Source organism: Myotis yumanensis, unplaced genomic scaffold, assembly GCF_028538775.1.
Source record: "Myotis yumanensis isolate MYYU_CA2020_CCGP unplaced genomic scaffold, mMyoYum1.0.hap1 SCAF_16, whole genome shotgun sequence".
Taxonomy (NCBI): Eukaryota; Metazoa; Chordata; class Mammalia; order Chiroptera; family Vespertilionidae; genus Myotis; species Myotis yumanensis.
This window is the reverse complement of record NW_027223767.1, coordinates 20,083,296-20,096,283: the sequence shown is the minus strand read 5'-3', so window position 1 is coordinate 20,096,283 and position 12,988 is coordinate 20,083,296. Positions and strand designations below refer to the sequence as shown.

The window sequence follows — 12,988 nt, the reverse complement described above, 5'->3', positions numbered from 1 at the left end:
GTCTTATTTTGTAGTTGATTTCTAATTATATGCCATTGTGATCTGAGAATATGCTTGATATGATTTCTATCTTCTTGAATTTGAAGAGACTTTGCCTATGTCCTAATATGTGGTCTATCTTTGAAAATGTCTCATGTGCACTTGAATGTATATTCTGTAGCTTTGGGGTGAAATGTTCTGAAGATGTCAATTAATTCCATCTGATCTAGTGAGTCATTTAGGATTTCTGTTTCTTTGCTGATTTTTTGTTTAGAGGATTTATCCAGTGGTGTCAATGGGATAGTAAAGTCCCCTACTATGACTGTATTGGTGTTGGTCTCTTCCTTGATATCTTCCAGAAGTGTTTTTATGTATTTGGGTGCTCCTGTATTGGGTGCATATATGTTTACTAGAGTTATATACTCTTGTTGAATTGCTGCCTTTAGTATTATGAAGTCGCCCTCTTTATCTCTTGTTATGGCCTTCACTTTGAGGTCTATTTTGTCAGATAAAAGTATTGTTGCCCCAGCTTTTCTTCCATTTCCATTTGCCTGAAAAACTTTTTTCCATCCCTTCACTATCCATCTGTGTGAGTCCTTTGTTCTGAGGTGGGTCTCTTGTACACAGCAAATATATGGGTCATGTTTTCTTATCCATTCAGTACTCTATGTCTTTTGATTGGAGCATTTAACCCATTTACATTTAAGGCTATTATTGATAGGTACTTGTCGCCATTTTTATTCTTTATACCTGCGTTCCTTCTTCCCTTTCTATTTCTTCTTTTTACAGAAGTCCCTTTAGCATTTCTTGCATTGCTGGCTTGGTGATAATAAACTCCCTTAGCCCTTTTTTTATCTGTGAAGCTCCTGATTTTACCTTCAATTTTGAATGATAGCCTTGTTGGGTATAGTATTCTTGGATTCAGTCCCTTGCTTTGCATAACTTTGTATATTTAATTCCATTCCATTCTGGCCTGATTATATCAACTCATTTAATGTCCACACTCACCAGAGAAGTAGGAATCAATCCCATTCTCACAGAAAAGGAAGAGGAGGTTCAGAGAGACAAAAGAATAAGGGGGAAGTAGATATTCAAACTAAGATCTAATGTCAAAACACGAGTTTCCTTTCACCTTTCCTCAAAGCCTCTTCCTGTGCATTTTACCAGGTGTAGTTTCATTTCTGCCTTTTGATTTCAGGACTAGAAAAACTAAGATTGTTTAAAACTGTAAGATATGATCTTTTTTTCTAAAAGAAGTTTATTATATTATGCTCAGAATCCTCTGAAAAATATAATGTATGTATAAACAACCATGTGGGATATAATTCTGTTATTCCAGAGATTGAAAATGCAGGAGAAGTCCAGCAGGCAGGAGTTCTCTTCTTCCGAATCATGCTGCAAGAGCTGCAGAGAAGCCTTCAGCAGCTTACCTCCATGGACTTTGTATCACTGTTGCTCTATGATCACCGTTCTGTAATACAGTCAAATAAATCTCTGACAGCCAGGCAGTTACACGAGTTGGAAGCCAATGCAAAACTAGTACCTGAAATCCTGACAGCGGTTATCTTGTTCATTCATCCAGAGTTGGAATCATCACATGAATTAGAAATTTGGGATAAATGTAAACTGGTAAGTTCTTTTTAAGTATTCTTTTTATTGAAAAAATAACCCACACAAGTTTAGGCATGCAAATCATAATTGCACGAATCATAAGTGTACAAATGCAAGGATTTTTACACACTGAACATTTGTAACCACCTAAATTAAGAAACAGATCCTAGGGGCATCTCAAAAGCCCTCCTTTGTACTCTCTCCCATGACTCCCTCTCCCCCCACATACACACACCTAGGGTGACCAGAAGTCTGACTTCTAAACCATACGTTGGTTTTGCCTGTTTTCTAATTTATATAAATGAAATTATACAAACTGGTGAATTGGGTACTCTAGTTCCACTCCCTGGTGATCCCATAATTTTTGTTCTTTATTCACAGTACTTTAACAAACACTTAGTTGAGAGTATTTGTGCCTTTGATCCAACTGCGAAGAATGTAAAAGTTAATTTAAAGCTCATTGGTAACTATCTCAAAGGTAAATTTCTATTTAATTATGGTCTAAATTGTACTAACAACAATAAAACACAGTTGCAAGAGATATCTGAATAAAGCAAGTAGCTCAGAAATTCAATTTTTCGGAAAAATAGTTCTGAATATAGCCTCCTAAAAGGAGGGACACTGGCTATAATCTATGCATTCCCCAAAGTGACTGCCTCTGCCACCCACATGAGAATTCAGAAGCACACCTGTCTCCCACTCACTTTTTGGAGGAGAATCAGCAGGAATCTAGAGCAGTGAGGCTCCCAGGCTGGAGAAGGTGATGAGCTCTTTGGCCATGGAGAATTGGCCACATGTGAGAGTAAATACTGGTATACAGAGGCAGGCAAAAGTAGGTCTACAGTTGTTCATATGGAAAATACAATAATTACAATAACAATACAAGAATAAACTCTGCTTTGTGTACTCACAACTGTAAACCTACTTTTGCCCCATGCTGTACATATGCAAGCACACATTCCTCCATGGGTGCGCATTACCCGAATGGAGACCTCAGGTCACTTATGTGAATGGAACAGTAAGGAATAAATTTAAGGTTTGTTCCTTTTTGTTACTCATGAAAAACTGGTATTAGTTGGGAAAACGACTCTGTAGAAATTGTTCAGTAAACCTGTCCCTCCCTTTCCTCTTCCCCTCACCTACTTTCCGTGGAAATTCTAGATCAAGTCAGAAGGGTTTCTGCACTTCTGTGATTCCTATATTAGGCCGAGAGATTCAGAACCAGAGAGATTCCTAGGGCGAGAGGAATGAAAAGGCAACTCAGAGGAAGACAAACACAATTCTCAGGGTGTCGGTGGCAGTGGACGCATATAGTACAGGGGGAGCACATAGCAGTGAGCTGGGGCGCGTGTTTGAGAAAGGAGTTGTCTAGCATAGGAAGACGAGATACTCCCAGAAGTTTGGGAGTGCTAGAAAATAAGAGAAAACACAAGATTCAAATAAAAGTTACCATGAATTAGTGAGGATTATGAGCGACATGAGTAAAGATTAGAATTTGTATTAGGAAGGGCCTCATGGGTCTGGGCTGATTCAGGAGAGCCTCTGGATTCATAGGCGTTACAGGTCTCACTTCTTCTAAGGAAGTGATTCAAGGGAAACAATAACAGTAGCAACAACAAAATGAATACTTGTTCATCGTATACCTGCATAAACTAGGTCCACATTTGTTCACCGTTCACTGGGGACTTAACAATCCCGAAGAAATGTTTTCTATGTCAGTGCCTCGTTGGTGCTCTTCCCTTTGGAGTAGATTCAGTTCCTGTTCGTGAGCCCAGGACCCCCTGCCCTCCATGTGTGACCAGTTTGTCAAATTGATTTTCTCCTTGAGCCCTTAACCACTTTGGTCCCCATCCATATCGCCAGACTCTTGGCCTAGATCCAGACCCTGCTGCCAGGGTCACTTGTGTCCTCTCAGACTGATGCTCCCTTTCTTAGGTGAGGACTCAGGCTCCCATCACTGTCAAATCCAGTCCCTCTGTGAGATGGGATCTGGAAATGAGGAGCAGGCCCCTCCGCTCTCTACCTTGCAGGTGTATCCAGGAATTGGCGCTCAGCCCTTAATAAACCTATTCCCAGACAAAGGCATCTTCTGTGGAATTGTACCAATGTTTCAAGGGACTCTCTTAAGGCCCACCTCTGATTTGCATGTCTTATATAACCCCTTTGTTTCAGAAAACATGCTCATTTCTGTTTGCTCTGCTTGCTGCCACTTTGACTTGTGCTAGCTAATTCCGGAGCACCCTTGATCTCCAATGATCCCCACCACTTTCTCTTTTCCAACAGTGTCCTCAGGTGGCAGGAATACTAACAATGCTGGATTCAGCCAGAAACCAATATTCCCTAGGCTACCCTACCACCAACACCAAGCCTTCAGCATTATCATAGCCTCTGCAGCAATCAAGACAGTTCATCAGCCACCCAGATACCAACCCTCTCTCCTTCAGATGCAACTGTATTCTAAGCTCCCCATTTGGGGAAAGGAAGCAGAACTCTTTGGGGCCCCTTTCTCTTTGTGCCAGAAAGAAAGGAATCTTCTGGCATCGGATTCTGTTGCTCAAAGTTTATTGAACCTTCTAGCAGCATTAAGTAAGGCACCTACTCAACGACCCCACCCAGCATGAAATGCTACCAATAATATTTGTAGATCTTCTCTGGATGGGGAGGGACTGTTAGCATAGCTCCTAACCCACCAAGCCTTCCAAACTAATGATTTTGCCAGGATGACAGAATTAGGGCTGATGATGTACCCGCACTTTCTTGGGGCTTCTGCTGTCAACTCTTACTTTTATTAAGAGAATGACATAACATTCTTTAACTAATTTGATATATGTATACATGCATAAACTAGGTCTACATTTGTTCACTGTATATGTATATATTGTAAAATGATCACCACAATAGGTTTAGTTAACATCCATCATCATACATAGTTATCATATTTTCTTACAATGAGAACTTTTCAGATCTACTATTGTTTTGACAACTTTCACACGCAATGCAGTATTGTTAACTGTAATCACAAGGCTACACATTACACACCCAGAATTTATTTGTTATAACTAGAAGTTTGTACCTTTTGACCACCTTCGTCTACTTCCCCCACACCCTCAACCCCCACCTCTGCCGACTAACAATCTGTTCTGTTTCTATGAGTTCCGTTTTTTTTAGATTCCACATATAAGTGAGATTATACAGTATGTCTCTCTCTGTCTGACTTATTTTACTTAGCATAATGCTCTCAAGGGCATTTGCCATGTTGTAGCAAATGGCAGGGTTTTCTCTTTTTATAGTTGAATAATATTCCATTACCTATGCCGCATTTTCTTTATTCATCTGTTAATGAACATTGTTTATACGTCTTCTCTATTGTAATACTGCAATGAACAAAGGAATGCAGGTATCTCAAGATAGTGATTTCATTTCCTTCAACTGTATACCAGAAGAGGGGAATTGCTTAACCATATGGAAATTCTACTTCTAATGTTTTGAGGAAACTCCATACTGTCTTCCAAAGTGTCTATATCAATTTACATTCCCACCAACAGTGCACAAGCGTTCTCCTTTCTCCACATCCTTGCCAACACTGATTTCTTGTCCTTTTTATGATAATCATTCTAACAGGTACAATGTGATATCTCATTGTGATTTGGGTTTGCATTTCTAGAAAGGGGTATTTTGTTTTCTGGTGGAATTCCAGGCAGCTGTGTCACCTCTAGATGAGGCAGTCATCTATGAAGGAGCAGCTTTGTTCAGTATGCTTATCCTCTCAAGTCTGTACCATTGTATGTGAATGTTACTGACATACTTCCCTGTGGGGGACCCAGTGACTCCACTGGCCACTCCGACAGCTATACATGCAGTAGCATATCAATAACCTGCTACCCTCTGCCTAAAGTACTCCTAGTAGTTGGCTTCTCCTACCTAAAGACCCATGATCTGACTATCTTCTCAAGAATCTGTTCTCCCCACTCCACTTTCGACCTCTGTGGCCAGCTTGGCCTAGTCTTTCTGTAAGGTGCCCCAGACCTGCCCCATGTTTCCCTCCCAGGGAGTTTGGACAGATGTTGTCTACTGGTCAATGTTCTCAGACCCAGAGGGAAGAAGAGCTGTCTCCTAGTAAAGCCAGAATCACTCTGCTGTCTAGAACCTGTATTTCTCCCAAGTGACCACACTTCCTTCCCGCAGGTAAATCCAAAAAAAAGAAAAGAAAAGAAAATCTGAGGCTCTTTATGTCCACCGACACTGATATCAGCAGGAGTTTCCTAGGCCCTCTACTTTTTCTGCAAGTTCCAGGGCTCCCCTCTGCCAAAGAAGCCAGACTTAGTGTGATTATTTATAAAGATGATTATCACCACTCGGACCTAGTATTGTTGGGTGGTAGTCCCTTTCAGGGCTTGCTGGCTCCTACTTGTAGGAAAAGAGCTGCTATCACAGTTAGACCCAGGTTTAACAGGAAGCCTAGAATGTGCCATTTATAAGTTGCTCATGGATTTCAGGCCCTAGAGAAGGAAACATCTGTTCAGTGTTAGAGCAGATTCCCTTTGTCCCAGCAAGAACCTCTTCAGGGCCCTTTTAATTAGGATATTAGACAAGTATTCACTCACACACTGTTCAGAAGACTATTTGGGGGCCTGGATGCTTGACCCATTTCCCGTGCAAGTAGACCCCTTCCATTGTCAGTCCAAGTCATCTGGGAATAAAAAGAAAAAAACTGAAATCAGCAATTTTCTTTCTGTTCTTTATCATGCCTTTTGATTTTAAAATTTGAAGTTTTCCAACAGTAGTTATTGAATTAAAAGAAATAACTAAAATTGGTTTTGTCTAAGTAATATCGTTGCTGGTTTGATATCTGATAAAGACTGTTAAAAATCAGTTTAATGAGAACTTTTTCTATTTAAGGCAAGCATATTTTTCAGGTTCCTTTGACACTCATAATTTTCTATTTTAGTGATATTAAAACAATTTTTTACCCCAAAAGGACTATATAAAAATTATATTTTTTATTAAAGTACTTAAAAGGGTCTAAAAGAACTAAAAAACTTCTAACAGAAAGAGTCAGTAGCCCATCTTTCTTCTCTTCTCACTCACCCCAGGTCCCCTCACTAGAGGCAATTCTTTTTTGCCCATTTAACTGTTTCTTCTGGCAACAGCACATTTCAATATTTCTAGTTTTTGCAATATTGCTATCTTTAATTCATCAATTTTAAACCTTGTCAATTGATTTTCTCTTTATAGATGAAAGCTTAGTTGTTACACCACCATTCTCTTACCCTATCCTCCTGATGTAGTTATATTACAAATGGGGATTAAGTCAAAATGCAATGTTTACATGATTTTGCCAATGCAAATATTATCCACAACTGAGCACTGCAGCATATTTTGATTGCTCCTTTTCCACTTTTAATTTTTCATGAAATAAATAATTGCATTTTATTTTTTAAATTGCTTAATTTTATTTGTACTTCTTGATAATTCCTACCCCTTCCATTTATCTCTTTATACAATTTCCCAAAAGGTTACATTTATCAGGTAATATTTTTAGTTCTAATTTTTTTTGAGCCATTCCTTCTAGAGATTTTAATTTTCTTTCTCTCTGGAGTCTTCCTGCACCCCCGATCTGCTACTCAGCTGCCTTCCTGATATTTACTTTTCTGACCTCATAGAAATTTATTTTGCCATTCTCTTAGTTCATTCTTTCTTGACCTACTCCTGTGTTTTGAGACAGCATTTTTCCAGTAGTTTTCTGAGTTAGAGCGCATGATTGGTAAATTTTTTGAGACCTTTCATGTCTGAAAGTTTGCCAGGTAATAATAACTTAGAAGACATTGCCCATTGTCTTTTTTTTTTTTCCAGAAACTGAGATATAATTCAATTACCACAAATTTCACCATTTTAAAGTGTACCATTCAGTGTGTGTGTGTTTTTTTTAGTATATTCATCAGGTTGTGTAACCATCACCACTATCTGGTTTTAGAACATTTTTATCACTCCAAAAGAAACCCAGTACCCATTAGCAGTCACCCTCCCAGGCCCATCCCCATCCCAGCCCCTGGCAACCACCAATCTACTTTCTATCCAGTTTTGCCTATTCTGGACATTTCCTATAAATGGAATCATACAATATGTGGCTTTTTGTATCTGGCTTCTTTCACTTAGCATAATGCTTCAGGTTTCATCTATGTTCTAGCATGTATCAGTACTGAATTCCTCTTCTACAGCCAAATAATATTCTATTATATGGATGGATATCCCACAGTTTACATATCTATTTATCAGTCAATAGACATGTGGGTTGCTTCTACTTTTTGGCTATTGTACATACTGCTACTGTGAACATCAGTTTACAAGTTTTTGTGTGAGCATATGTTTTTAGTTCTTGTGGTTATGTAGCGAGGAGTGGAATGCTGGGTCAAATGTAAACTCTATGTTCCTAAGGAAATGGCTCCAAGGTCACAAGAAACTTGGAATCTTCCAAGATTGCGATTGAGAAGTCTGTATCCTTTCTGATTTGATTCTGTGCATGTGACCTTTTTCTGTGCCTACACCCCTACCCCCAAAGCTGTAGAATTACCTTTTATCTCAAAGACTGTCAAATTTCATAATGATATGCTTTTATATGGGTCTGTTTCCATCCATTGATATGAGCATTCACTGGGCCTTTTCAATTGTGAAATTCAGGTCCTTAAGTCCTTGATAATTTCCTCCATGGCATCAAGGTTGTTACTTATGACTGTGGAATTTGTACACTGCACAAAGGTGCTCTCCTGAGGAGGTGGGAAGGGGCTGAAATCGAACCAGGAGTCCATTCATTAAACTGTGGGCTTTAGCATAAGGCCACATCTGCTTGTATGAGGGGCATCTCTTTCTTCACACACCTTTTTCTGCTCATCAAGCTATGTGCTCACAGAGTGCATTCTTCCATGGTGGGTGTCTTTTTCTCATTTACACAAAGATGACCTAGAGGCTGGTGGTGGCCCTGCCCTCTTTTCTGTATTGTGTCTTTGGAATTCCTATTGTTTAGACCAGGGGTGGGCAAACTTTTTGACTCGAGGGCCACAGTGGGTTCTTAAACTGGACCGGAGGGCCGCAACAAAAGCATGGATGGAGTGTTTGTGTGAACTAATATAAATTCAAAGTAAACATCATTACATAAAAGGGTACGGTATTTTTTTTTTTTTTAGTTTTATTCATTTCAAACGGCCGGATCCGGCCCGAGGGCCGTAGTTTGCCCACGGCTGGTTTAGACATCGTATTGCCTAAATTTTGTCTCCCAGATGCTTGTATTTTTCCTCCTATTTTGCATCTTTTTGTCTTTTTTCCCCACTTTCTGAGACATTCTCTCAACCTTCTAATCCTATTGAATGTTTGTTTCTGCATGCTTTCATGTCCAAGAGCTTTGTTGTTGCTGTTCTTTAAATACTTGCTATTACAACATCTGTTCTGTTTCTTGAATGCAATGTCTTCTCTCTCTGAAGGTATTAGTGATAATTATTTTTTAAAGTTTTTTTCTCCCTGTTGTTTCTCCTCTTTCCTTCTGTCTCAGTGTTTTGGTGTCTGTATGTCTTCTTTACATCTCCTACACACTAGGCAACTCCTCACCCCAACCCTAGAAACTTTTTCCTCAGAAAAGGTAACATAGAAAGTCTCTGACCTAGGGGACATCAGACACAGCTGAGAAGGGAGAGTACCAGCGTGGAAACAGGGAGAGTATGAGTGTGTCTACTGAATACTGAGACACCTGTAGGCTTTCCCCACTAAGCTCCAACAAAAAGGAGCAAACAAAAGGCACAAACAACTGATACCGAGCCAGGGCCGGTTTGGCTCAGTGGATAGAGCGTCGGCCTGCGGACTGAGGGGTCCCGGGTTCGATTCCGGTCAAGGGCATGTGCGTTGGTTGCGCGCACACCCCCAGTGGGAGATGTGCAGGAGGCAGCTGGTCGATGTTTCTCTCTCATCGATGTTTCTGGCTCTCTGTCCCTCTCTCTTCCTCTCTGTAAAAAATCAATAACATATATTTAAAAAACAAAACAAAACAAAAAACCAACTGATACCGACACCACTGAAGTGCAAGAAAATACTGCAGGACTTTTATTTGTAATAACTTTATCCCATCAATATCGGATTTCTATTTTTTACTGTTTTAAAATAAATAATTTATAAATAAATATACATATATTTGGATCATGTTCAACATCTGTTGCTGATAGAGGGATATGAGCTAAGAATTTAAAAGCCACTGTATTAAAGTATGAATTTTTATAAAGATAAATTGCATTGATTTCAATTTGTACATAATTTGATTTATGGCTACATCATTTTGAAAAGCCAATACAATGTGATATTGTGCAGAAGTTGTGCTTACAATAGGAATGAAATTAATGCAAGAACTCAATGTTCAGCCTGGAATAAACTTCCACCCAAACTTTGATAACTCAAGAAAAAAAAGTGGAAGATTTAACTTAATCCAGTGTTAAAGCAGGGATCCATAAATGGAGATTTAATCAGAAATATCCCATATTATTCTAATGTTTTAAGCAAAATGAATTTCCTATGTAATTAAAAGTTTGATTAAACTCGAATCTTTTGAAATCAATAGGTTTATAACAGATTGAAAGTTTGTCTCAGCAATTATTTTAGCTGAGATGTCTTCAAATAATTTACTATAACCCTTACCAACGCAAAGCAAAGCAAAAAAAAAAAAAAAAGCACAACAATTTCTTATGGTTAGAAAAGGAAAAAAAAAAAGTAGTACGTTTGCTTGAAAGAATTGTAAAATCTGTGCAACTACTGCAAAGATCTGGCATCTATCCACCACAAGAGAGCAGCAGTGCTCAACCACCGCTAATGGGCACCCCACAAAGCAGCAATTTTCAACCCGTTTCTGTGCCACCACACACTGGTGTGCCACAACAATGTTTAAAACGTGCAATACCTGACTATTTAGTCAGGAGCACTGACCTCTTTTCCCTCAGATTGTCAAATAAAAAAAAATGACAACAGCCAACACAACAGCTTTCAGGTGTGAATAAATCAAAAGAATACCTTTTTTTTTTTTTTTTTGTCAGATCGGCAAAAAATATATTTTTTGGCATGCCACAGAATTTTAGTAATTAGTTTCTGTGAGCCCTCAGATGAGGAAGGTTGAAAATCACTGCCACAGAGCAATGGAGGCTTCATTCGAGGAATAAATTGAAGCCAGCTGTGAATACATCAATCTCTCACTGGAAAGGGCAGGAAACAGAAACTATGGCCCAGACAGGTTTGGAGCTTCTGTCCCTGGTAACAAGACAGGAAATAAGCAACAGGGGCTTGTGAAAGGGAGTGACCTCGCTCCCTATTCCCGTGTCCTTGAATCACCATGGAGATGGCTGACTGGCTTAATAATGGTTGCAGATAGGAGTCTATTCATTTGGATGTCAGATAAGAACACTGTGGCAGGCATCAAAGAAACAGAGCTCTTCATGGGGATTTAGGAGGGGGAGAATAAAAGCTGTGGGGAGCAGGAGAGCTGTCATATGTCAGAAAATCAGTTAGGACTGGTTTTAAAAGTATTCTGGGGTGAACTTTTGTTTAATTAAATTCATAACATTAAGATAATCTGAGTAATCTTTGCAGCCTAGAGCATTACTTTGTTTCAGGAACTAATAAATACAAAAAGGGATCAATTATAACAAAATGCACTTCAAAACTGTACATTTGTATGTTGATTGGTCTAGTATTACCCATAACATGAGATGAATCAGGTACATTTCATGTGCTCTCATGACCAGTATGTTTTTATTCATAATTGTCACTAATGTTACTGCGTTATAATCTGAAAAGACTTAGTATTTGAAAAACCTAATTATTCCATAATTGAATGTTGTTTCAATTCAACATTTATTGAACACTTATAATTGGGAGAAGACAGTGCCTGTGTATGTTTGTGTGTGTGTGTGTGTGTGTGTTAAAAGAGAATTCTAGAACATTGTGTCTGTGTTTTAAAGTCAGTTTAAAAAAAATTTGAGACTTGTGAATGTTTTCCACATTTTATGTGTCTTCATGTTGATAGGAGATAGGGAAGTAAAATATGTTGTCTTTCATTTAATAGATATCCATAAGTAACAATTGTCATTGTTAAAGGGCTATGGATAGCCCTGGCCAGTGTGGCTTGCTTGGTTGAGCATTGTCCCAGGCACTGAAAGGTCACTAGTTTGATTGCCAGTTAGAGCATATGCTCAGATTGTGGGTTCAATCCCTGGTTGGGAGGCAACCAATCCATGTTTCTCTTTCTCTCTGTCTCTCTGACCCCATCCCTCCCTCTCTCTCTAAAATCAATTTTTTTAAAAAACTATGGCCCTGGCCAGTTTGGCTCAGTGGATGGAGCGTTGGCCTGCGGCCTGAAAGGTCCCAGGTTTGATTCCAGTCAAGGGCATTTACCTTGGTTGCGGGAACATCCCCAGTGGGGAGTGTGCAGGAGGCAGCTGATAGATGTTTCTCTTTCATTAATGTTTCTAACTCTCTATCCCTCTCCCTTCTTCTCTGTAAAAAATCAATAAAATATATTTTTTTAAAAAGAACTATGGATAGGAGATGATATTTAAAACCTCTTATTCAATTATAAGTATTATTTATGGTTTATTCAACTCAAATCAGCAAACATTGTTGAGTTAGGCATAGACCTGAGGGTGGGAAGCATCTGAAAGAAGGCAATTAATATTTTTTTTAGCAACTACTCTTTGTCATATTTTCACATATCTTTTCTCATTAATTTTCATAACAATTCTGAGGTATCATCCCTGTTTTATGGAAGAAGAGACAGGTTCAGAACAATTAGGTGACCTGCTCCAGGGCACAAGACTAGCTGGGGTAAAGTCAAGATTAGAACCCATGCCTGGCTAATGTGGCTCAGTGGTTGAATGTCAACCAATGAACCCAGGGCACATGCCTGGCTGGGGCTGTGAAGGAGGCAGCTGATCAGTGATTCTCTGTCATCAATGATGTTTCTATCCTTTTCTCCCTCTCCGTTCCTCTCTCTGAAATCAATAAAAAAATATTTAAAAAATAATTGGAACCCAGATCTGTTCAACTCTAGAGTACATTCTTTCCATTAGACCAGTGGTTCTCAACCTTCTGGCCCTTTAAATACAGTTCCTCATGTTGTGACCCAACCATAAAATTATTTTCGTTGCTACTTCGTAACTGTAATGTTGCTACTGTTATGAATCGTAATGTAAATATCTGACATGCAGGATGGTCTTAGGCGACCCCTGTGAAAGGGTCGTTCGACCCCCAAAGGGGTCGCAACCCACAGGTTGAGAACCGCTGCATTTGACCATTCTATCTGACCATTAGTCATTGACTTCTGGGAAAAAGTAACTTTTATAAATGGCAGTTTAATGCTTTGCAATTTTACATG

General features: G+C 39.1%; 1 protein-coding gene across 1 annotated transcript in view; it reads left to right on the top strand.

Moving 5' to 3' along the window:
- EFCAB5 (EF-hand calcium binding domain 5) overlaps window positions 1-12,988 on the top strand; it is a 94,717-nt gene that overhangs the window by 80,344 nt on the left and 1,385 nt on the right. Inside the window, 2 exon segments of the mRNA XM_070394829.1 lie at window positions 1,319-1,608; window positions 1,972-2,068. Of these exon segments, the coding sequence (XP_070250930.1) occupies window positions 1,319-1,608; window positions 1,972-2,068 (387 nt within the window).